At 40.5% G+C, this 22,724-nt stretch overlaps 1 protein-coding gene across 6 annotated transcripts in view; it reads left to right on the top strand.

Annotated features, from left to right (window-relative positions):
- Positions 1-22,024, top strand: part of CSNK1G3 (casein kinase 1 gamma 3) — a 112,928-nt gene extending 90,904 nt beyond the window's left edge. For 4 of the 6 annotated variants that reach the window (XM_059175736.1, XM_059175732.1, XM_059175735.1 and 1 more), the window contains 3 exons: positions 9,137-9,243; positions 9,862-9,885; positions 19,566-22,024. In XM_059175736.1, the coding sequence (XP_059031719.1) occupies positions 9,137-9,243; positions 9,862-9,885; positions 19,566-19,620 (186 nt within the window). In that variant the 3' untranslated portion in view covers positions 19,621-22,024. The remainder of the gene's footprint in view (positions 1-9,136; positions 9,244-9,861; positions 9,886-19,565) is intronic. The other 2 variants (XM_059175737.1, XM_059175734.1) reach the window with 1 other exon arrangement.
- The last annotated feature ends 700 nt before the right edge of the window (positions 22,025-22,724 follow it).

Genomic DNA, 22,724 nt, shown 5'->3' with positions numbered 1-22,724 from the left:
ACATTTTTTATGACCCCAATTCATATCCTTGGAAGAGTTAATAGAACAAGTTATATTTGGTTCCATAACACAAACTGGATGGTATGTGTGTCTGTACACCTTTACATGTTTCTAAGTGTTGTATGTTATGACAGCAGGTGTCTGGCTCAGTGTTCAGGGATATCTGCAACCGTTATGGCACTATTAGAAAGCTTTCCGGCCACTTCTGCACCATTACCATAAATGTATTATTTTCTTAGTTTCTTCTTACCCTGTGGGATTGCCCGAGGTGGTTCATGGGATCTCCAGACTATCAAGGGGGTGATTATTGGCTCATCAGTCTAGTACTGTATGTTCTGTTTTTTCATATGTTCCTGGAGAGTCATTTCCACTCTGCTCCTTTCTCACCGTCTCTTTAAAGCTTCTCTGCCTATGGAGACTACACCTGGCTTCATCCTAATATTCAGGATGTGATCAGTTTTACTTACTAGAATTTTAGGTAATACATAAGTAAAGCAAAGAATTTTACACTATGTCTGTTGACTTCCTGAATATGTTTTATACTATTAACTAACCTGACATGATGGACATTAAGCAAGCTTAACTCCTGTGAAAAATGTACCGACAGCCTAAGTAGGCTCATGCCTGAATCTTGTTCTGTCCTAAAATACTGACTGCATTTATGATTAATATCCTACGCACGTAAAAAGTTTGAAAAGTTACAATATGACACTTGTATAGTTGGGCTAATAAAATTGTAATTTAAAACTAGTAATATGAAGAGGAAAGAAAAGTGCCTAAAATCTAAGCTAATGTGATCATTATAATAAATGAATACTACATTTGATTCTGAACAAAGGAAGTGAAACAATGTATTCAGTCATTCTCATTCTGATAAAGGGAAGAGAGAAAGAGAAAAATCTTTTTATTAATACAAAAGTGTGAGACTAATTTGCCTTGAGATTCTTTCTGTGATGATCATTACACTCCCTGTTGGACAATTTCCAGTGTTGACTTTGTAGGAAATGCAGAGACTTTATATGGCAATTAAAAAACTAACCTTCAGCAAATACTAAGGTCCTGTCATCAGATAGTTTCTTAGAAAAGGCATTACCATAATAAGCTGATAGCTATCTGGTAAGAAATAAATATGGTGCAGATTTAAGATATTTGGAAGTAGAATCAGGAGTTAGCCCAAATAAGCCCATTGGGGTCCATGGCATTCATCCCTCATCTGTCACTGCAGTGTTTTCCTGGAGCTTAGAATGGCTCTCAGTGCAGCACCACAAAGCATTCCGGGCTGCTTCCAGTTGACCTACAAGATGAAACCTCTTGCTATTTTGACTTACAGAAGGATCCTCGGTTATTCGTTATTTCAGGTGTGCTTTTAATAGGAACTAAATGGTGGAGTCTAAATTTGAACTCCTTGTTTTTCCAGAATTACAATATGTATTTTTTTTTAAAGATTTTATTTATTTATTTGACAGAGAGAGACACAGCGAGAGAGGGAACACAAGCAGTAGGAGTGGGAGAGGGAGAAGCAGGCTTCCCGCCGAGCAGGGACCCCAATGCGGGGCTCGATCCTAGGACCCTGGGATCATGACCTGAGCTGAAGGCAGACGCTTAACGACTGAGCCACTCAGGCACTCCCAGAAGTACAATATGTATTACAGGTCACACATCTGGTTTACCAAGTTAATTTCATTGCATTTAAGAGTGCAAGCCCTAGAGTCATATTCAAGTTTAAAATCTATGCCATAGATTATTCATCAGTAAAATGGAAACTTTTTTTTTCAGATTTTTAAAGATTATTTATTTATTTGAGAGGGAGAAGCAGAAAGGGCAGTGAGTGCGAGAACACAAGAGACAGAGGGAAAAGCAGGCTTTCTGCTGAGCACGGAAGCCGTTGCGGGGCTCCATCCCAGGACCCTGGGCTCATGACCTGAGCTGAAGGCAGACACCTAATGAACTGAGCTACCCAGATGTCCCAGCAAATGGAAATACAATAAATACTTCTACCTCATGGTTTTGTCGTGAGAATAGTATAGAAGGTGGGCCTTTTGAAAGACTAAATACTAGTATAATCTATTGCTTTTTCAGATTAAGAAACTTGATTAATCTCTGGGAAGTGAAGTCTAGTGGTACAGCCCAAAGGAAATATTGCCAAATTGGAATTTATCCAATTTTTTTCTACATCTTTAAGTGATCATGTTAATCCACTGACTTGAAGGATCCAGCTACACATTTGATAAACTTTCCCCACAGATTAAAAATTATATTCAAATATCTGAAGACTAAGTTTGAATTTGTTCTTGGCTTTTATGTGTTTTGGAAAAGCACCTAGGCAATCAGACATATTCCTCTCTGCTCCCTTTAGCATCCTTGGTAATAAATACGGCTAAGAATCTTAGACCTAGCACTTTCAGTTTCTGGGCTAGTCATTATTTAGCAGATAATATATATAAGTGTTCCCAGGAGGTACTAGGCATTGTACTGGAGTCTTTGAATAGAAGGAAGAATAACAAAGCTAGGGTGCCTTTCCCATGGAGTGTCCAGCCAATGGGGAAGGTCAATGAAACAGGCAGAGTGGTAAGCGGAGAATGTATAGTGCGCTATAAGAACATACAGAGAAGCACCTAACTTGGATTTCAAGGGTTAAGATTTCCTGGAAAAAGCAAAACCTTTCTGTATTCTGTCTTTTCATCTGTTTCTAAAGTAGAGCTTCAGTAGCAGGAGTTAGCAGATGGAAAGGGTCTACATCCAAGACAAGAAGGCAGCACATGTAAGGTGGCGGAGGAGAGAGAGAGACGTCTTGAGCAATTAGCTGCAGTCCAGTCACGCCGGTGTGTATATTGAGAAAGAGGACTGAGAGGTATACAGGAGGCAAGTCATGAAGAACCTAATAGGTCTTGTTATTAAGTTTGGACTTCATTTGAGGATGTTGGGTAGCTGTAACGAGAATTAGATAAGGAAGGTAACTCTATTAGTGTGTTTTCTAGGGATGACTTTTATTGGAGCCTAGACTGAAGGGAAAACAAGTCTAAGGCAGGGATGCAACTCACAGAATTCTAGCTGAGGGAAGGTGATAGGTAGCTGAAATGAAGAGAAATGAGAGGATTTGCAAGATAATTAGAAGGCGGATTTTAGTTTGGTGTCAGGGCTGAGGGGGAAGGTCATGTCACTTATCTGCCTTTTTGATGTATCTCTGCCTGGCAAACCAGAATCTCCAAAATGAGGTTTTAAAATGTACCACTGACAGCAGGTAGTGCTCATCTCGAATCCCACGGGGACTGTGACTTTATGGCTCCTTTGAGCTCAAGGTCAACTGGAAGCCCGGTTCTGGAAAGCAGAGAGGCAGTTTCCAGCACAGGGAGGAAGACAGATGTCAAGGGCGCTACTGAAGACTGCTTCACGTGCGCTGGTGTAGGCCAATTGTTGGGGGATCTCGGCTGGTCATACAGGCTTTGGTTGTGGTTAAAGGAACACTGTTGCGTCTGAGCCCCTGAAAGGGAAAAGGGCTAACTCCCACACATTGCCGCTGTGCCTGCAAGGGAAGGGTAAACGTTATCTGTTGTGCTGGGCATGCAGGGATTTTCATCAGCCTCACTTGACACATACCCATGCGGGTGAGGACAGCAGAAAAGAATGGGACGAATGCATTTCGGAGTGATCAGGAGACTTGTGTAGTGACGAGTTGGGAATAGCGGGTGCCATGCCTCAGCCCTTCCTCCATTGTGCTTGTCGTTGTTAATGCTTCTCTTTCTAAAACATGGCCAGTCACCACTTTCACTCTGCTCTCTCCCATCTTTCAGAACACACAGGTACTAATAAGGGGGGGCACGGATTGAGTGATGAGTATAGTCATGTTTTTTGTCCCGTGTTCCAGGGTGCTGAGGTCTGTGAGGGAGCATTTGTTTGAGGAGAGGGGTTGGGTGCCCTTTGCAGATGAGTAGTGTACGGCTCCGCTCTGTCTGCTTAGCTTAGGAAGTGTCTTATCCAGGGGTTACTGGGGAAATTCAGCATTAGAGGTTTATTTTCATACCCTTTTTAGTAACCTTTACAGTAGCGTCTCAAAGACTGGAGTATAGTGCTCTGCTTAGTACTTTTTAAGTGAAAGTTAGATCAAAAATCCATTTTGGTTTCTCTTCGCTGAAAGTCAGTGAGAATCTCACTGGCTTTCCAGTTGTCAGTTGGAGTATAAGGAAGATCAGTCATAACTCTAGCTCACTCTGGTTTTTTTTTTTTTTTTTTAAATTTTAAAGGTTTTATTTATTTGACAGAGAATACAAGGAGGCAGAGGGGCAGGCAGAGGGAGAGGGAGAAGCAGGTTTCCCACTGAGCAGGGAGCCTGATGTGGGGCTCGATCCCAGGACCCTGGGATCATGGCCTGAGCCAAAGGCCTGGGTTTTAGAATATGTAAGAAAGTTGGTTTCTTGTAATACTTGGGAACCCTAGCACAGGTCCAGAAGACTCTTTGGGAATTACTCTTACCTATATCTCATTTACTAGTGTGCTTTCTTATAGATGGCTCTTAGAAAAAGCTTAGGACATAAGTAAGATAGATAACATTTTAGTATTTCTAGTGTATTTATTGGATAGAAAGAGATCTGGTTAACTAAGATAGTGAGCCTCTACTGTGTACTTGGTGTAGTATGCTTTCAGTAACTCACGTAGAAATGAGGAAGGTAGTACTCTAATTTGTATGAATTCATTGTATGTGGAAAGTAAATTAATGGGCCTTATAAAATCATTGACTACAAAGATACCATGTGTTATCTTTGTACTCAGACTTTTTTTGGAATTAGACATGGCTGGCAGCCATCAAGTGAACCATCATTTCTCTCCCATCATTAGCTGCAGGTTCAAGGCCCCCTCCTCTTAAACTCTGGTGCACTAAAACTAATACCGAATCTGGATGCCTTTTTATTTGTTATTTTGTAACATCTTAAAATAAAAACTGTACGAAGTTTCTTGTCAAAGTGGGAATATCGGAGAAAATTTCTTTAAGAAAAATAAGAACAAAAACCCTGTAAAACACCTGAATTTTTTCTTTAAATGTCAAACCTCAAAGCAGCTGTGATTTTTTAAAATTATGTTACTCACTATACGGTACATCATTAGTTTTTGGTATAGTGTTCCATGATTCATTGTTTGCATATAACACCCAGTGCTCTGTGTCGTCTGTACCCTCCTTTAATACCCATCACCAGGCAAACTGTTCCCCCTACTCCCCCCCTTCTAAAATCCTCCGTTTGTTTCCCAGAATCCATAGTCTCTCGTGGTTCATCTCCCATTCCGATCTCTCCCCCTTCATTTTTCCCTTCCTTCTCCTACTGTCCTCCATGCTATTCCTTATGTTCCACAAGTAAGTGAAACCGTATGATAATTGACTTTCTCTGTTTGATTTGTTTCACTCTGCATAATCTCCTCCAGTCCCAGCCAAGTTGATGAAAAGGTTGGGTAGTCATCCTTTCTGAGGGCTGAGTAATATTCCATTGTGTGTATGGACCACATCTTTATCCATTCGTCTGTTGAAGGGCATCTCGGCTCTCTGCAGTTTGGCTGTTGTGGACATTGAGCAGCCGTCCATTTTGGATACTGTCATTAGAAAAATCAGCTGATACACACCAATATTTTGGAGACTCCTATGGTCTACTTCAAGTTATAATTCTAGAGATGTTACCTAAATGGAATCATTCTTTAGAATTTGGTTTATAAAAATAATTTGTGTATATTTGTTTGATTGATTTAGGTTTCTAGGAATGTAATGACAAGTGCTATTTATAATATTTTGTCTTTGGTTTTTCTTTGTAAAATCCCTTCCCTAAAAGATACTAGTTTTCTTAAGTGAAAACAATTTTAATGCCCTGATATACTCTCATGTCACCAGTATTAAGTAGGCCACTTTTACAGGAGAACTCTTTTACCACATTGATTCTGTTCTTAGCCTGGGATTTAGCCTTTACTCAAGAGAGTTAGGGAATCACGGGAATCAAAGAGAAATTACATTTAAAAAAATACATAAATGAAGATATTATTTCATACTAGTCTGGTTCTGATCAGTGAGGCAAAATGAGATTTGAAACATTTCACTAAAATAAAGCTTATTAAAGTCAGGTATGACTTTGTGTGAACTGAAATAAGTCAGATTGTATAATTACCGTTTCATACGGTTGCTCTTGCTGGAAGTTTAGAACACCTGGGTTTTGAATTTTAAGTTATGCCGCTGAATGTAAGGGAAGCCATGTTCGAGGAGCTGCCTGTAGTTTGAGATGGGGTCCCTCCAACTCTCTTGGGCCACTGAACTCGGAGGAGGAAAAGAAACCTGTGAATATCATGTTGAGGGAAGAGCAATGTAAATTGTTGCATGAGCTGTTTATCTTCTGCATGCAAAACATTCTGCTAATTACAGATAGTGGCGAATACAAAAGTGTAAGATAAGAATCCTGCTTTGTAGCTCCTTTCCAAAACAGCGGAGGAGTGCTGACATTTTAAAAATTAAGAATAAAGAACCAAATTAAGTTTGATAATTAGAACCAATAATGATTGTTAAATGTTTTCAGAAAGAGGGAGAAATAAAGAGAAAAAATTGACATGGAACTCAGTAGAATGGCAGAAAGGAGGAAGCAGAGCAGCAGACTGAGACCCAGGGGTATTCCTCTTGTTGGCCTGGTTGGCTCTGACAAGGATCAAGGCCGTTCTGTATGTTTTCAGCTGTGGGCACATTTGCAGTGTTTATTTCAAAGTACTTGTTCATGGGGTACAGATAACTCAGCCTCCATAATCCTACATTCGTCTAGATTTGTTGGTTGACTTCTAGTGACTTTTCTTGGAGTTGTGGGGTGAGAGGCCTGTTTCTGTGCACTGGAATATCAGGCCCACAAGGGCCAGGGTGTTTTCTTGTGGTTTTCTAAGTTCCTGGGACAGTCAATGCCTGGCACATTGTGGCCTCTCAGTAAGAATGTCAGGTTAGGTTTCAGTAAAATGGGGTTCTGTAGATGGACCTGTTAAGTCTAGTAATCAGCTGTCGGTCTGCTCTCCAGGCTTTTGATCTATTAGCATTTTTTTTTCCCCTAATGATGAGCTCAGATGGGGAAAGCAGCAGAGCTGATTGTTACGTTTTGAGCCTGGAGGTCTGGGAACATGGTAGGGTTTACTAGGAATTGGAACCATAGATAGGAGGAGTGACACATTCAAGAGGAGTATGAGGAATTTGGTTTTGGAAGTATTGAGTTTGAGGTACCACATGTAGCCTAGGTGGGCATGTGGGGGAACGGTGGGGCTCAGCAAGTCCTTTATGTAGAGGTTGTAGCTGAAGCTTTGAATGCAGGCAAAACTGGCTGAGGAACAAGGGCGACAATTCCTGGAGTTCTTAGATTAGCCCAGTTATTGCTCTTTACACACTGATTCTGTTTTCTTTCTCTCAGTCTTGTTCAATGGGTACTACTGTTTGCCGTTTCGTAGTTGAGAATGCCGAGGTTTAGCGCAATGCGTTATCTTTCCCGGGTCACACGGTGGGTGAGTGTTAGAGCTAGGCTTTGTTTCTAGACCCGTCTCCTCCAGAGTATCAGCTGGGGCTAAGTGATACAGAAATGTATGGGAAATTGAGGAGAAAGCAAAGGCCAGGAAATGTATTTTTCTAGGAAATGTTGGTAACCTGCAAGAGTTTGCTTACTTAGAATTCCAATGTAGCGACAGAGTACAGATTGCAAGGGATTAAGGAATAAATGAGTGGAAAATTTTATAAAAATGCAGGTGATAAGTTAAGACTGTTGTTTTGAGAAGTTGAGGGGAAAGCAAGAAATAGGACAGTGAGGTGACTTTATTGGACAAAGAGGATTTGGGAGAATGTGGGAATTTTGCTATGATTTTTATTTTGTTTTAGGATTTCACTCATGCATGTGTACATTTATTTCAACAAATATTTATTGATAGCCTGTTCTCTGCCAGGGTTAGTAGGGAGAGGCGGTGGGGGAATAGTACAAAGTCCTTGCTGTCATGGAGCAGGAGTAGGCGAGAGTGGGTGTCAAGAAACACAGTCCAGAAAACATCTATCTGGATAAATGCCATACAAAGAGTTAACAGTAGAGTATGATGTGCCATAGGATGTCCTGTATGCAAGTCTCAGATTGTATGATGGAAAAGGACTGCTTTCGAGATGTTCTCTGAGAATCTAAAAGAGAAGAATATAGCCAGTCAGCAGGAAGAGAGTTAGTTCAGGCATTGGGAATAGGTAATGCCAAGACCTTAAGGTGGGAATGAGTTTGACGTCCTGGGTGGAGGCTAGTGATCATCAGAGAAGGGAGTATGGGGTTGGAGGGGTGGGCAGATTCCAGATACTGTGCGGCTTTGTAAATGGGGGCAGGAATATGGATCTTTATTTTAAGTGAAATGGGAAGTTGATACTTGAAGAGATTTAGTAAGGTTAATTATACATGGTCTAATTTCTGTCTTAAAATGAGCACTCTGGTTGTTGTGTGGACAATACATTCATGGAGGGCGGGGGCAGGTGAAAGCAGAAGACCAGTTTACAGTTTGTTGCTCTTATTCACACAAGAGATCATGGTGGCTTGAACTAAAGTCCTGGTAATAATAGAAGTGGGAGAACTGATTAGATTGGGGATGAGTTTTGGGGGTGGACTTTAATGAGCCTTGCTGACAGACGAGATGTGGGGTTTCAGTCAAAGAGAGGAATCACTGTGATTCCAGGATCTGAGCGTGAACAAGTGGGTAGACAGATGAGCAGTATGCGAGGGAGATATAAGGTTGGTTACACACTGAAATTCATCGGAAGGAGCAGGATTGAAGTTTGTGTGGGAGATAATTTGTGACGTAGTAAGGTGCCAGTGGTGATGGGCACACCTTAGGGAGGTGATTTGACACCAAAGTGTAGGCGTTAGTCTTACACAGCAGAGGGAAAGAGACAAGACAGAAATTTCAAGATGAAAAGGAAGTTGAAAGGCAAATATTGATGACCTTGAATTTTAATAAAATATTAGACCTGTTACTATATTCAGTTATAAACAGCTCAACTACATACTAATTGTTTTATGTTCTGCATATTAACTTTCTAAATTAACCTTAATTTTACCTTAAATTTATCATTGTATATAACCTGTTACTTTGTATATATAATTTTTTTTTTTCTTTTTGGCAGGTTGTAAGCTCTACAAATGGAGAGTTGAACACAGATGACCCTACTGCAGGACGTTCCAATGCGCCCATTACAGCCCCTACGGAAGTAGAAGTGATGGATGAAACCAAGTATGTACTTGCTTGACTTTTTTAGTAGCTTTTTTGCCTCAGCTGTGCGTGTTTGAGATTTATAGTCATGTACAGTTATCCCAGGAAGTTTTTTCAGGGAATAGGTGCATGCAAAACAAGTGATATTTTCAGTCGATCACTTCGTATAAAATAGCGCTGTTTCAGTAAATATTTTGTAATACAAAAATAATTACTTAAAAGCTGGGCTCAATTTCTTAGAATTAACAGTGCAGTTTTGGCTTTTTGTTTATAGGAGTATTGATGCATGAAAATAATTTTGGTAGGGTAGATGCTCAGTTTTTTTTGCTAAGGAGAATAATGAATTTGGAGACACTAAAAAAATGAAATAAAAAAAATAAAAAGTATGCATTGTTTATCTGAAAAAAAGAATAAATATTAATTTTATAGTATGCTGCACGCATTCATATTAGTTTTAAAGTAGTTTTTCTGTGAATGTAAGTGATAATGCTTCTTGGGAAAAAAAGTAAGCATAAAAACAATGTGATTTTTCATTGTGGGCTACATCTGATGATGTCTCTCTCTCTCTCTTTCTCTCCCTCCCTTTCCCTCCCTCTCTCTCTCTCCTTTTTTGTTTTTTGTTTTTGTTTTTGTGTATAGCTGCCAGAAAGTGTTGAACATGTGGTGAGTTTTCAAGTATAGGCAGGCAGAAATAGCTCCCTTGACTATAATTTCAAAGATTTAGCATCATTTTGCGCTTTAAAAAAAAAACAAAAACAACTTTCAACCTAGAAATTACAGTTGGTCGAAGTTGTTCAAAAATATTTGGTGTCATTTACATTAGGTCTGAAAAGCAAGAAATAATTGTTTGAGGAGCTCTTTTGCCTGCTGCACCTTTTTTCTTTTTGTTCAACTGACATAGATTTGGGGGCACCTTTTTGAGTAGCTGGTAACGCCCACTCTGCTTGTGCTCGTGCGTTTGTTCTGTAACCCAGAGGCTTCGTTTGCTATTCGAAATAGAAAGGTTTTTGAGTTTTAAGCTCCCTTTTTCCCTGTTGGAAAAATGATTAAATACACACCCCCACCCACCCTGATAGTCTCACTGAGAGAGTATTTCATTGATTACTTGCATCGCCATTGAGTGCACATGGGGTATGCTGATAAACTCAGGATTAACGATAGTGAGAGCGCGTTATGGAAGTCTTCACCTAAGAAGGTCCTGCTCATTGCAGATACTGTGTCAAAAATATTCCTCTTAAGTCGAGTCAGTGTTGGATTTAAACTCTTCTCTGGTATCTGTCTCTAGTTGAAATGCCACGTTCCATATGTTCCTCTCAGTTTCAGGACAAATCTTGAGTGAGCCTGGGAGTGAACAGAGAAAGTTGCTTTGCTTATTAGCACACTTTGAAACATTCTACTCCTATCCAAAATAAACTTTACATAAATTCCAAAATAATGCTCATTTGCTGGCCTGTAAGATGCGGAGACTTTTGCTGGGGAGATTTCTCTTTAAAGAGCAGTGGTCAAATATTCATTTTTATCACTTTGTGGAATTTATTGACAGCGTGACCTAGTGGATTTGAGGATGTAATCAATCAGCTCTGTACTCGGGCATTTTTATAGTGAGAACAAATACTGCCGTTGATGTTTGCTTGTGCATTCATAAGCGGAGTTCCCAGAGTGATGTGGCCGAGCAGGGCACGCACGTCCTGTGTACCCAGCATGGGTCGAAGAACCCTCCTTCCGCCACTTACAGTTACCTTCTTCAAACTTGTTTCTTTCTTTGTAAACTGAGGCTCATAATATCTGCTCTGCAGGTCATTGAGGAAATTAACTGTGATAAAGTACTGCACGTGGCAGGTGCTTGAGAGCCAGTCCCACCCTGTTTGTCTCCTTGTTGTCTCCCTGCTGCCAATGACCTCTCTAGTCTTTGTTCTCCTCAGCCTTGTCCTTCCAGCAGGTGTCCCCTGTTTTTACTTCCATACCCCCACTCTTTGCTGAGACTGGATCTTCTGTGTCCGTTTTGTCCTGGACACCTGCTTTGAGCCAACTCCGTTCCCTTTCCCATTTTTTCGGACCCCACTTAGGCCACCTGGATTTCAGCAATAGTCTGAACCTGCCCCAACCCTTCAGTAGATGGCACACCATAGGGAAGGTGGTGGTGTCTCAGTACTCGTTCATAATTTGCATATGGTAACTACCATGGAAAAGTAGGAAAAAACCTGTGAGAGCTTCTAAGGAGCAAGATGACTGACAGACAGGCTGATCAGGGAATGCTTTGTGGAGGTGGCTTTGCAGAATGGCATACTGATTTATTTAGTTGGGATGGTGTGGGTGTTTGTGGGTTTGGGTTTTTCTTTCTTTTTTTTTTTTTAAAGATTTTATTTATTTATTTGAAAGAGATCACAGGTAGGAAGAGAGGCAGGCAGAGAGAGAGAGAGAGAGAAGCAGGCTTCCTGCGGAGCAGAGAGCCCAATGCGGGGCTCGATCCCAGGACCCTGAGATCACGACCCGAGCTGAAGGCAGCAGCCCAAACCACTGAGCCACCCAGGCGCCCCGAGTTTGGGTTTTTCATTATAGGTGTTGGAAGATGAGTAAAATGCAAGTGTGGTGCGAAAGCTGTTCCTGAAGGAGAGGTCCTCCATAGCCTAGAGCCTCGAGTCCAGATTCCTTGGCGCAGCCCACGGCTCTTCGTGCCTCTCGTAGTCCAACCCCTGCCTCTCTTGCTCTGCCCCGTTTTCTGTTCCGAACGCTGTACTCCCTGGCTGGGTTCCTTAAGTCTGTCGTTGGTATGTTATCCTCCTTAGCTCTGTCCCACTTCGTGAAACTTTTTGAATTTCTTGTATGCAAGGCCTTTTTCATCTTCAGATCACTGGTGCCCAAAACAGTAGGCCTCAGTGACTTACTACTAAGTGATTATGACTGAATCATTTGGTGTTTCTGTACCGTGGAGTGTTACTCAACAGTGTAAAATAATGAGGTGGAAAACATGCTAAGTGGAAGAAGCCCTGGGCAAAAGGCCACATGTTCTATGATTCCGTTGATGTGAAATATCCAGGCTAGGCCACCGCACGGAGAAAAATCCAGTTATTGCCTAGGACAGGGGAGAGGAGGGTGGGAGAAGCTGTTAGTAGGTTAGGTTCTCTGGTTTCTTTTGGGGGGCGGTGGAAGTGGTTTCAAGTTTGAAAGTGGTGAGGGATGTAAATGTATTAAAAACCACTGAATTGTATACTTTAAAAACATTAATTTTCTGATAACTTTAATTATATTTTAATAGAGCTGGATTTTTTTGTTTGTTTGTTTATTTGTTTTTTTTTTTTTTTTAACATGGATAGCAACCCGTAATTTCGGTAAAGCCCGATTACAGATGGGTTACAGAAATTCTCCCACCTTCCCTGCCTCTTCACTGGTTAAAAACTTCCAGCACATCGCATTTGCTTTCCCTTTTATCAGGGTGACTCTCAACATTCCTGCAAGTTTGTTAGTGCATTCCTCATACCTTCTTAGTCTGCAGTGAGGGGGCTGTGAGTGTGGTTTTCTCCTAAATTGCATCTTACGCTTGCTTCTCTTCTCTGTCCCACCTTTTTTATAGTTTTCTAGGAACCTGCCAAGAATTCCCTTTCAAAATGGGTTTCCAACTCCCTCTCTTTCTTCTTACCTGTAATTGGTGGAGGCCCCTTTCACCCCACCCCATTAAATATAATGTATTTCACACTGGACATTTTAGAGGCTCAGGCTTCCTAGAATAGTACCTTATAGGGCTCGATATATAATTTCCAAGTGATAGAAAATGTTCTCTTGTCCTGCATATAAAATGGCTCATTCATTAGTAATGAGATTTTGCTCTTCTCACTGTGGCTAAGAATTTTTTTCAAAACAGGTGACACAGGGGTATCACCCTCATTATTCCTTCCAGGAATTTAGGAAAACAGAGCTTCCTTTGGTTTAGTTACAGAGTTTTAAGGTAGTTTGTAATTATCTTTTTTTCACCTTTATTTCTCTTTGTGTCCCCTTTCCACCATTTACTGAATAGTTACTGATTACGAAAAGTCATGGCCCCTGTGCTCCCTTAGAAAAGATAGAAAGTACACAAGTAACTTTCACATAGTGATCTCCAGTCTTGGCTTCCAGTCACAAGCATTTGTGACTACACTAACACTTAGGCTGAGCTATGTCAGTTTCCGATTTAACTGTTCTGTGGTTAGGGTCTGGTTGACAATATTTTTTTTTTTTAAAGATTTTATTTACTTCTAAAAAGATAGAGCATGCATGGGGGTGGGGTAAGCAGAGGGAGAAGCAGACTCCTCACTGGCAGCCTGCCGTGGGGCTCGATCCCAGGACCCGGAGATCCTGACCCCCACCAAAGGCAGAGGCTTAACTGACTGGGCCACTTAGGCACCCCTGGTTGACAGTAATTTTAAAAAGCTTGTAAGCTGATTCCAAGGAGCAACCAGGATTGAGAGTCATTGGTCTAAAACCAGCTATTAAAGGATTAGCTCATAGGATACAGTGTGACTGGATTTAAGAGACTGGAACATGGGAGATCAGAGACATCTTCACGGCTCAGGGTACATTTGTCCTGGTTCTCCAAGGTGACCAGGCTTGGCTGAAGAGTTGGGTGCAGGAGTCCGAGAGAAGTAGCTGGGAGCAGGGACAGAGTGAGGCAGGTCTGAGAAGTGATCCACTGTGTAATATGTGTGTGTGTGTGTGTGTGCGCGCGCGCGCATATACACGAATGCATCCCCCTGGGAGCTGAGATAGTCTAAGTGCCCGATCGCAAAGGGCTTTAGTAGGCAGGTGAGCAACAGCAACAATAAAGACATGATCCTTTCTCAACACAGGCAAGCAAGCTGTGGGTTTTAAGCCAAGAAATGGTATAATCAGATTGAGCCTTGAGACAATTAGTTTCACAGCACTTTTGTGGCCTATGTCATTTCCTGGGGTTCATTAGATGACATGAAATCAATTCCTCCTCCCTCCTTCTCTTCCTTCTATAGTACTGACTGCCTAGAAAGGCAGCTTGATGCAAGATGAGACTAAGAGGAGAGAGAAATAGATCAGAACCAAATTATAAGAGCCGTGTGGACCTAATGCCTTAGACTGTGGCGAACAGTGGTGAGATTTAAAAGGCAGAGGGCAAGGCCATCTCTCTGCAGGAGTGAGTTGGGATGGCACGTTGGAGAGAGGAAGACACTTAGCCTGGGTGTCTGTTAAGAGGCCCTTAGCAGTGAGGGAAGCAAGATGTTCTGAAGTAAGCCAGCATGAGAGGATGGGACAACTTTGAATGTCAGTTTAGACTAGAGAGACAAATGGCATGTGGATGGAGAGGAAGAAGTTGAAGATGAGGCTGGATGTGCAGGTTTCCAGTTGGATTAGTTAAGGGGATGGTCTTGGGCCTCTGAACTCTTCTTGCTTGACTGATAAGTTATGGGGTTTTTACACCAAGATGTCCAGAGATACAAAGTTACATTTGTATGTATAGACTTGAAGGGGGCAAATCCTTTATCAAAGAATTAAAGACAGATGTCTTAAAAGCTGTTTTCTGTATGCCCAGTAACCTAGGTAAGAAGAAGCAAGGCTCTGGAGTCCCAGGTGGGTAGGGCCCAGCACCTGTCGAGCAGTCTCTCTACTGAAGGTGGAGCCAGTGAGTCATTAGAGAAAGGACACATAGGAACTTCGGCCAGATAGAGACATGTGTGTCAGTTTCAGGTATGTGAGAAGGAGATGTAAGACATGCATCCAGGAAGACAAATCCTAGAGGCAGGAAAAGAGGCAGTAGATGAAGGGGAAATGGTACAGAATCTCTTAGCAAAGCCTCGGCCCTTCTGTATGTTTTTGATATAGTTGAGGACTTTCATCCATTATGATTTCCTGTGTAGCACCTAAACAGTATTTACAGCAACAACCCTCAAGTTCATCAGAAGCAGGATTTACTATTTATTTGGAAAGAATTTAGGAGCAGAGCTGTGGTGGGCACCTGGGTGGCTGAGTCAGTTCAGTGTTTGCCTTTGGCTCAGGTCATGATCTCAAGGTCCTGGGATTGAGTTCCGCATTGGGCTCCCTGATCAGTGAGCAGCCTGCTTCTCCCTCTCTCTCTGCCCCTCCCCTCTGCTTATGCACTTTTTCTCTCACTCTCTCTTTCAAATAAATAAATAAAATATTAAAAAAAAAAGTGGAGCTGTGGCTTCAAAGCTTTTAGGCTAGCTACAGAATCATGTCAGAAGCATGAACCTGACTTGTGAGAGCATACTGGCTTATTGGAAACACATAGGCATAATCAAGAAAGAGCCAAGAGAAGGAAAAACATTGAGAAGAACATGATTAAATGTCTGGCCAGCTTGATCCATTTACCCAGGGTTGTCAGTAGTCCAGATCTGAAGAGACCCCGAATGAGGCATGGACTAACAAATAAGTAAATGTCGCCACTGAGCAGCTTGGAGAAAAATGTGTCTAAAAATGTTAAAGGTGTGGGTCGTTTTCTAAGACCATCTAGTTGAATGTGGTGATCTGTGCTCATTGCTGCACCATTTGCTATCATTTGCAGTTACCGTTATCAGTAACTTCTGTTCCTGTTTGACTTGAGCCACGTGATAGGATTACCTTGTTTCCTTTTACACATGGCCCACATTCATGTAAGTTGATGACGTGGTGGGCCCTCAGGATGTGCAGTGCTCAGCTCACAGCTCCTGGGACTAGGACTCCCTGGAAACAGAGAAGCTGGAGGGGAGGCCTGGCAGGTACATGTTGGCAGAGCAGGGCTTCTGAGGTTTAGAGTCCTGTAAGAATCTGATGCAAACTGATTTTCTCTAGGGAAGCTTCCACAGACACTCAGATCTGCATTTTGTGAGATTTCCCTAGGGCTTGTGGGCCCGAGGTAAGAACTCCAGCTTTAGAACATGGGGTATAATGTAGTAAGGACCTTTTGACTAGGTTCTTAACTCTAGGAGTTGCTCTTGGGAGGTAAATCATCCATTTATTCAGTAAATATTAAATGAGTCCCAACTGGGTGCCTGTTTGTGGGATGGATCTGTGCAAAAGCCCTTACGAAGCTTACTTTTTATGTGGAGGAGATAATCAGTAAATAAATAAGATAAATTCATATTAGTCTGAGGACTGAGAGGAACGTAAAAGGGTCATGTGACACAATGGTCATGTGGAAGCAGCCTTGCTTTAGATGGAGGGCAGTTGGTATGATTTCTGAATCACAGGCTGCAAATCACCTGCTTTGGTAATGAGTTTTAAGAAACCAGCCACAATTTTCTTCTTTTGATAACTATAGACTATTTTGAGAGCATCTCTCCTTTATGTGGATGCATTTGATAATTGACTCTCTCTGCTTGACTTATTTCACTCAGCATAATCTCTTCCAGTCCTGTCCGTGTTGCTACAAAAGTTGGGTATTCCTCCTTTCTGATGGAGGCATAATACTCCATAGTGTATATGGACCACATTTTCCTTATCCATTTGTCCGTTGAAGGGCATCTTGGTTCTTTCCACAGTTTGGTGACCGTGGCCATTGCTGCTATAAACATTGGGGTACAGATGGCCCTTCTTTTCACTACATCTGTATCCTTGTTGCCTAGAGCAATGCTGCCCTCTGGTGGTTGTCCGTTTAATAGCATGCCAGCTTCTCTGTCAAATCTGTTTCAAGGGTGTATGTACTCTTTATTTGGTGGGTTTATTTCTAACAAATAGATGTCTTTTTTTAGGTGGCCTTTTAATTAAAAGGCTTCTATACTCATGGTTCATTTGAAAGTTTTATTTAGTCTCAGGTAAATGCTTAGACTGCTTTTCTGTGATAAATAATACAGAATTGAAGGAAAGATGACCTAAGAAATAGGACAGACTCACCTGTCTTGAGTGGGAAAGCAGATTGATGATACTAGAAAAATAAGTCAGACAAGGTGAATTGCTAACATAAGTGTGGAAAATCTGGAACTTGTTGATCAAAACATGTATTACATTAAATTACCTGTTCCAAAAGGCTTATTATAACACTTAAAAAAAAAAAGATTTTATTTATTTATTTGACAGACAGAGATCATGAGTAGGCAGAGAGGCAGACAGAGAGAGAGAGAGGAGGAAGCAGGCTCCCTGCTGAGCAGAGGGCCGACATGGGGCTCGATCCCAGGACACCGGGATCATGACCTGAGCTGAAGGCAGAGGCTTTAACCCACTGAGCCACCCAGGCGCCCCTAAAACATTTTTTAATAAACACTTATTAAAACACCTTTTCAGCAGAAAAACTTAAAAGATTGTAGTTTCGAATTTGAAGACACAAATACAGTAGTTGGAAACAGTGAACATTATTAATAGAATTTTGTATTAAATAACAAATTTCCATTGAAATGTGGTCATATTCTTAAATTTAATATTCTAAATATTTGGCCTGTTTCTTCTAAATACCAATTAATTTTTTTTTTTACAATGTGAAAATTTTATCACTATCCTTTTATTGAAAGGTTTCCTTTTTTTTGAACAATGGTCTTCATCTCTTAAAATCTGAGTTAAATAATATTTTGTTTCACTGTTTTAGAAAATTAATATAACAGATTTGAGAAAGTATTTAGGTAACTGACAGTTACAAGTAAAGTTGACTTGTTTTTATAAATCCAGAAAAAATCTATTGTACCCAGAGGCTTCTTTCACAGAAGTAGCTCTCTTCAAGGCCCTTGATTGGATAATTTGTTTCTGGTTGTTCTGGTGATCACCATAGTAAGAGTAAAAATCATAACGATTGATAACTGCATAGATTTCCAATTGAGTCTGTGGCAGCTGACATATAAATGTTTGACTTATTCACACTTCATGGTCTAATCATTCTGTGCTGTTTGAATGGGGTTAAAAAATCCAGTCATGTAATTTGGTTTCGAATGCCCCACAGTGATTTCATAGTCATAGCATAAATCACAATAAATGGTCTGAAATTACTTTTGACTAACGATAATGTGGGTGGTGAGATTATGTAATTTAGATGGACAGGCTGGGTTTCTGTTTACATTTCTTTCACAGTAAGACATAAAAGGTATCTAACAATTATTTCATCTTCCACAATCTTTTGCTGGAGAGGACACTTGAAGCTAGGGTGGTCTCCATTATGCTTAGCTTGAAATTACTCATTTAATATCCTTCTTTGCAGGCGGGCTGGTAAGAATTAGAGGAACATTGTTAGAAGGTCACTTTCTGTACAAGCTTTGAATTGGCTGCATTTTGTTGATTGAATCACCACATATATAGATACTTCTTTAATCACAGACAGGATTTACATATTTACTTACGCACACACGTAAGACTTCCAACATAGACTTTGTTGGAAAAGAGGAGAGAGCCTCTGTGTGTCGCCTGTCTTTGTCGCATTCTGAGAGATGGACTTTCCCTTAAGTGTGGAAGGGGAGAAGAGCCAGACCTGTATTTGAAGGAATGCCGGACTATTAGAATAGATGTATGCATGTGTATATATTTTGGTGTGAGTTTCTGCTCAGTGATTCTCCTCTACCTGTGAGTTAGTACCAGCCTCACCATCGCTCCCCACATTCTGCGTGTGTTTCATCTTTTCATGACAAGGAGAACTTAAAATGGAAAAAATCAGGTCTCTCAGGCATCGTCTCTAGATTTTTTTTTTTTAACTTAAGAATGAATCTCCATATGCTTTCCCCTCATAGACTGCAGAATTAAATCATCTTGATTATGCTATTTTTAATGTTAAATGCAGCTTTCACTTTAATTAACTTAGGATCAGTTTGGCCTTAACCCTTAAAGAATTAAAAAGTGCCTGTCTTGACATGCTAGTTAATGCCTTTTCTCTCTTCCAGTTTGTAAATGTGGTGGAGAATATTTGTTGAAGAGTCTGTTTAGGCTTTCTCTTTTTCTTCTTGGAATCTCATTCTTGGTGAAAACCAGATCCTCAGTATTAGGATCATTATTGCTTTTCTGACAGTGACTTTAGTAATCATATACAAATATCAGGAATAAAGGGAGAGAATGCATAAGATGAATTTTATATAAGCATGCCCCTGCCAGAGGTTAGTAAGTATTCAGAGTAAAAGATGGTAGGTCAGTGAGCGTTCAGAATTCTCTAGTTCCTCAGTGAGTCTTGATGCAAAGCCTTTCAAATTTAGTGGCTTCTTGTAATGTTGCCTAGACTGTCTGCCTATCTTCTAAAAGGCACGTTGGTTGCGCAGTAGTAATAATAATAACTCTGCCCTAGGTTCGCTAATATGTTTGCTTCCTTGGCATGTTCTCCGTGTATCTTGCATTAGCCTGTTGCTTTTTACGACCATTGAAATTAATACGCTAAACTCAGCCTTTACCCTGTGACCCTCTAGTACCTTTATAATACAAGAAGTGTTTCCCTCCGTCTGCAGGTGCTGCTGTTTTTTCAAACGAAGGAAAAGGAAAACCATACAGCGTCACAAATGACTCTGGACACAGACAGATCATGGGGAGTTACTTACGTGTTCATCTGCTGTCTTGTGATTAAAATCATCTCTGTAGTGACCACATACATTTTCGAGGACTCACTCTTAGAAACGAAATGTCATACTTTCATACTTCATTTTGTGGTTGTCTTACATTCATATTTTTTTCTAATTTAACTTTTATGGAAGCTTTAAAGTTTTGTCCAAACATACGAGTGCTTTGCCCATCAGTGAATGGAATGGACCAAGGAGGTGGTACTGATGGATACCATTCTGAGGACATTTTCCAGAAGCTCTCCTCCTGTTGTAGAAAGCAGTACAGTGTCTTCAGTGTCAAACAGTCACATGCCTAATCTGGTTTTTTTATAACTTCTGTAAGAGCATAATCAAGCAGGAGTTTTCTCCCCAATGGAATAATGCAACAGAGAAGACGCAGTTGCCCAAATATGTAAAAGAAGTTATTTTGTGAGAAGTTCATTTCTTGTGTGACATCTGCATTGATTTCAGTATTACTGATGGTACTGCTATTCATGAGTCATACTAACATTCTCTCTGTGAAATCATGGTACAGTCACTGCCCAGAGGTACTGAGGGAAAAGCTCTATGGGTTCGGCAGACGGTAGCGGTCGAACGAATCATGCTAGGTAGGAGCTCTGCTTTTGTGGCCCCATGACGCCAAGTACAGTGTTGCTCAAGTGGCAGAAGCGCTTTTTTAAAAAAAGGAAAAAAAAAAAGCAAAATATTTGTATAATGTAACTTTATGCTTCCAGATAATAATGTATGTTAGACAGCAAGAAATGAATACTTTGAGAAATGAAATATGTTGGAGTTTTTTTGTTTTTTGTTTTTTTTAAAATACACTAAGGAGAAGAAATCAATGTGAATCTCATTGCGATGTGTAAGGTTGAAGTCCGAGGAGATCCCACTGAAACCTACTGCTGAATGATTACATTCTCCCCTAAGCAGAAAATTTTGGATGTGCCATGCAGTGGTGTCTGTCTATTAATTATTTGCTTTTTGATTAAAAAAAAAATAAGAGAAAGAAAAGACCCCCAGCAATAAAAACTGGGTCATTCTCTTGCCCTCTGTGCACATTAGTCTCTTGTATTCAACTTTGCTGGTTCTCTGGAATTTTCCTACTTTTTAGTGTAATTTTGATGATCGAAAACTATTTTGGAAAGGATGGGTCAGGTGCTTTGCCTCCATAGTCTTTTGAAGTGCCTGGATATGAACAAAGTAACAGTTCTGTAAAGAAAAAGGAAACCCATGCCACTCTTTAAGTCTAGTTTGTTTTAAGCCATAAAGACACAGGTATTCTTTGGTCTCATTCTAAAGCCAGATTCTTCAAGAAGAGTTAAGACTAAAAGACTGGCTAGAAAGAGAACGAGTTTTTCCAAATCTCACATTCACCTGTCATTGATAAGATTGTTACTTGCTCTTTCCACGTAGCCCTTTCTTTGTCTTTAAGTGCATGCCTTCCGGCGTGCTTATTTATTTTTGTTGTCTCAAGGTAACATTTGAAATGTGTAATTAAAGGAAATAAATTACATTTTTGACTTCATTATTGCATTTGCAGGGATTTAATTGTACTTTGTAACTTATTTTTCTTATTAGCCAAAAGTTCAGCGTGTTGCTTTTTGATGAATTAGGCGCCCATATGAATACTGCAAAGCAGGACATTGTTTATCACCATTGCTCTGAATCGTCTCAATGGTCTTTTCAAGTTCTTGATTTTAAAGGCCCACGCTCAGCCTAGAAGACATTTGCTGTATAATTTGGTCAGCAGTTTCCATTCTGTTTGTATACTGTCACGATGTCTTAAACAACAGGAGTTACATACTGAGTTTTCATTTTTTTGTTTGCCTTGAGCAAGGTAGATGGATGTTTTGGCCATTATAATGTGAAACCACTTTTTTTCTTTACAGTATTTGACCAAATTTGTGTGTCTATGATATTTGTAAATACATGCGATATCTGTATTTCTTATCATAAGCCTATTTAGTTTTATTCTCAGTAGGGTTTTTGGACTGTACAGTGTTTATATGATCTGAACTCCTTATACATAAGAAGGTGTGTATATTAATCCAATTATGGACTTAAAATATTTTAAAAGTATAAATACCCTTATTTGCTGCAAAGACCAGTGTGTAGACATTTGCTTTTTAGCAATATTTTTAAGTGCTCCATTTTAATGCCAAGGAATAAGTCTTTTGGCAACACAAACTGGTCAGTAATAGGTAACGCAGGTATGTTCAGGTTAAGCCAACAATGTTTTGCATTTTTATGCTTCTTTTCTGTCAACACTAATGAAGTCAACATTGCCTGAATGTCTGAATAATGAAACACATCCCTGTTTAAAAGTATGTAACTGAAAAAGAAATAAAAAATAAAGTAGTTTTTTTAAACTCGCTTTTTCCCCCTTCCTCTGATCACGGGTGAAGTGATGCTACTCGTATTAACCCGAGACAGGAACTTCAAAAATCCGGTTCATTGAATTTTGTGTACGTGAGAAGCTGAGCTAAAGGAATATGTTTTTGTGTTTTGTGTTTCTGTTGGGATTTTGCTCTCTGGGAGCCCCGTCGCAGGGTACATACCAGGAAGTAGCTGGGCTTTCTTTAATCAGAGTTCAAGAAAAAGCCTTTTATACTTCCTCGAACCATTTAATAGAGCACTTAATTAAATCTAATGCCACTAATAAAGTCAGGAAAAGAAACAGGATCATTTTATTCCTCGTAAAAAATGAAGTCCACTTGGGTGTGCACAGCGATGAAACACGATTAATCCACTTTTCAGTGAACGACTTTATCATTGCAGACGGAGGGCATCTATCTGGGACAGCCTCTCACAGCTAATCCTGTGCCAGGAACATTCAGAGGAGTTTTCCAAAATGGTGCTAAAAGTGCTGTGCTCACGGAGAGACACCCCAGGTAAGATAAGGCAAAGCAGCACACGCTCAGCACTAGCATTCAGAGACTGTAGATCTGGAGAGGAAACGTAACGGTCCAAAGGCTCAATGTAGAAAAAGCTGATTTAAGAGGGGGGTTCGGTGGGAAGGACACAGTAGCTGCATCCGCCAGCTCCCTCTGCACTGTGGGTGGCTCCCGC

Source organism: Mustela lutreola, chromosome 5 (assembly GCF_030435805.1).
Source record: "Mustela lutreola isolate mMusLut2 chromosome 5, mMusLut2.pri, whole genome shotgun sequence".
NCBI lineage: Eukaryota > Metazoa > Chordata > Mammalia > Carnivora > Mustelidae > Mustela > Mustela lutreola.
Note: the sequence above shows the minus strand (reverse complement) of the source record. Positions and strands in the feature narration are given on the sequence as shown.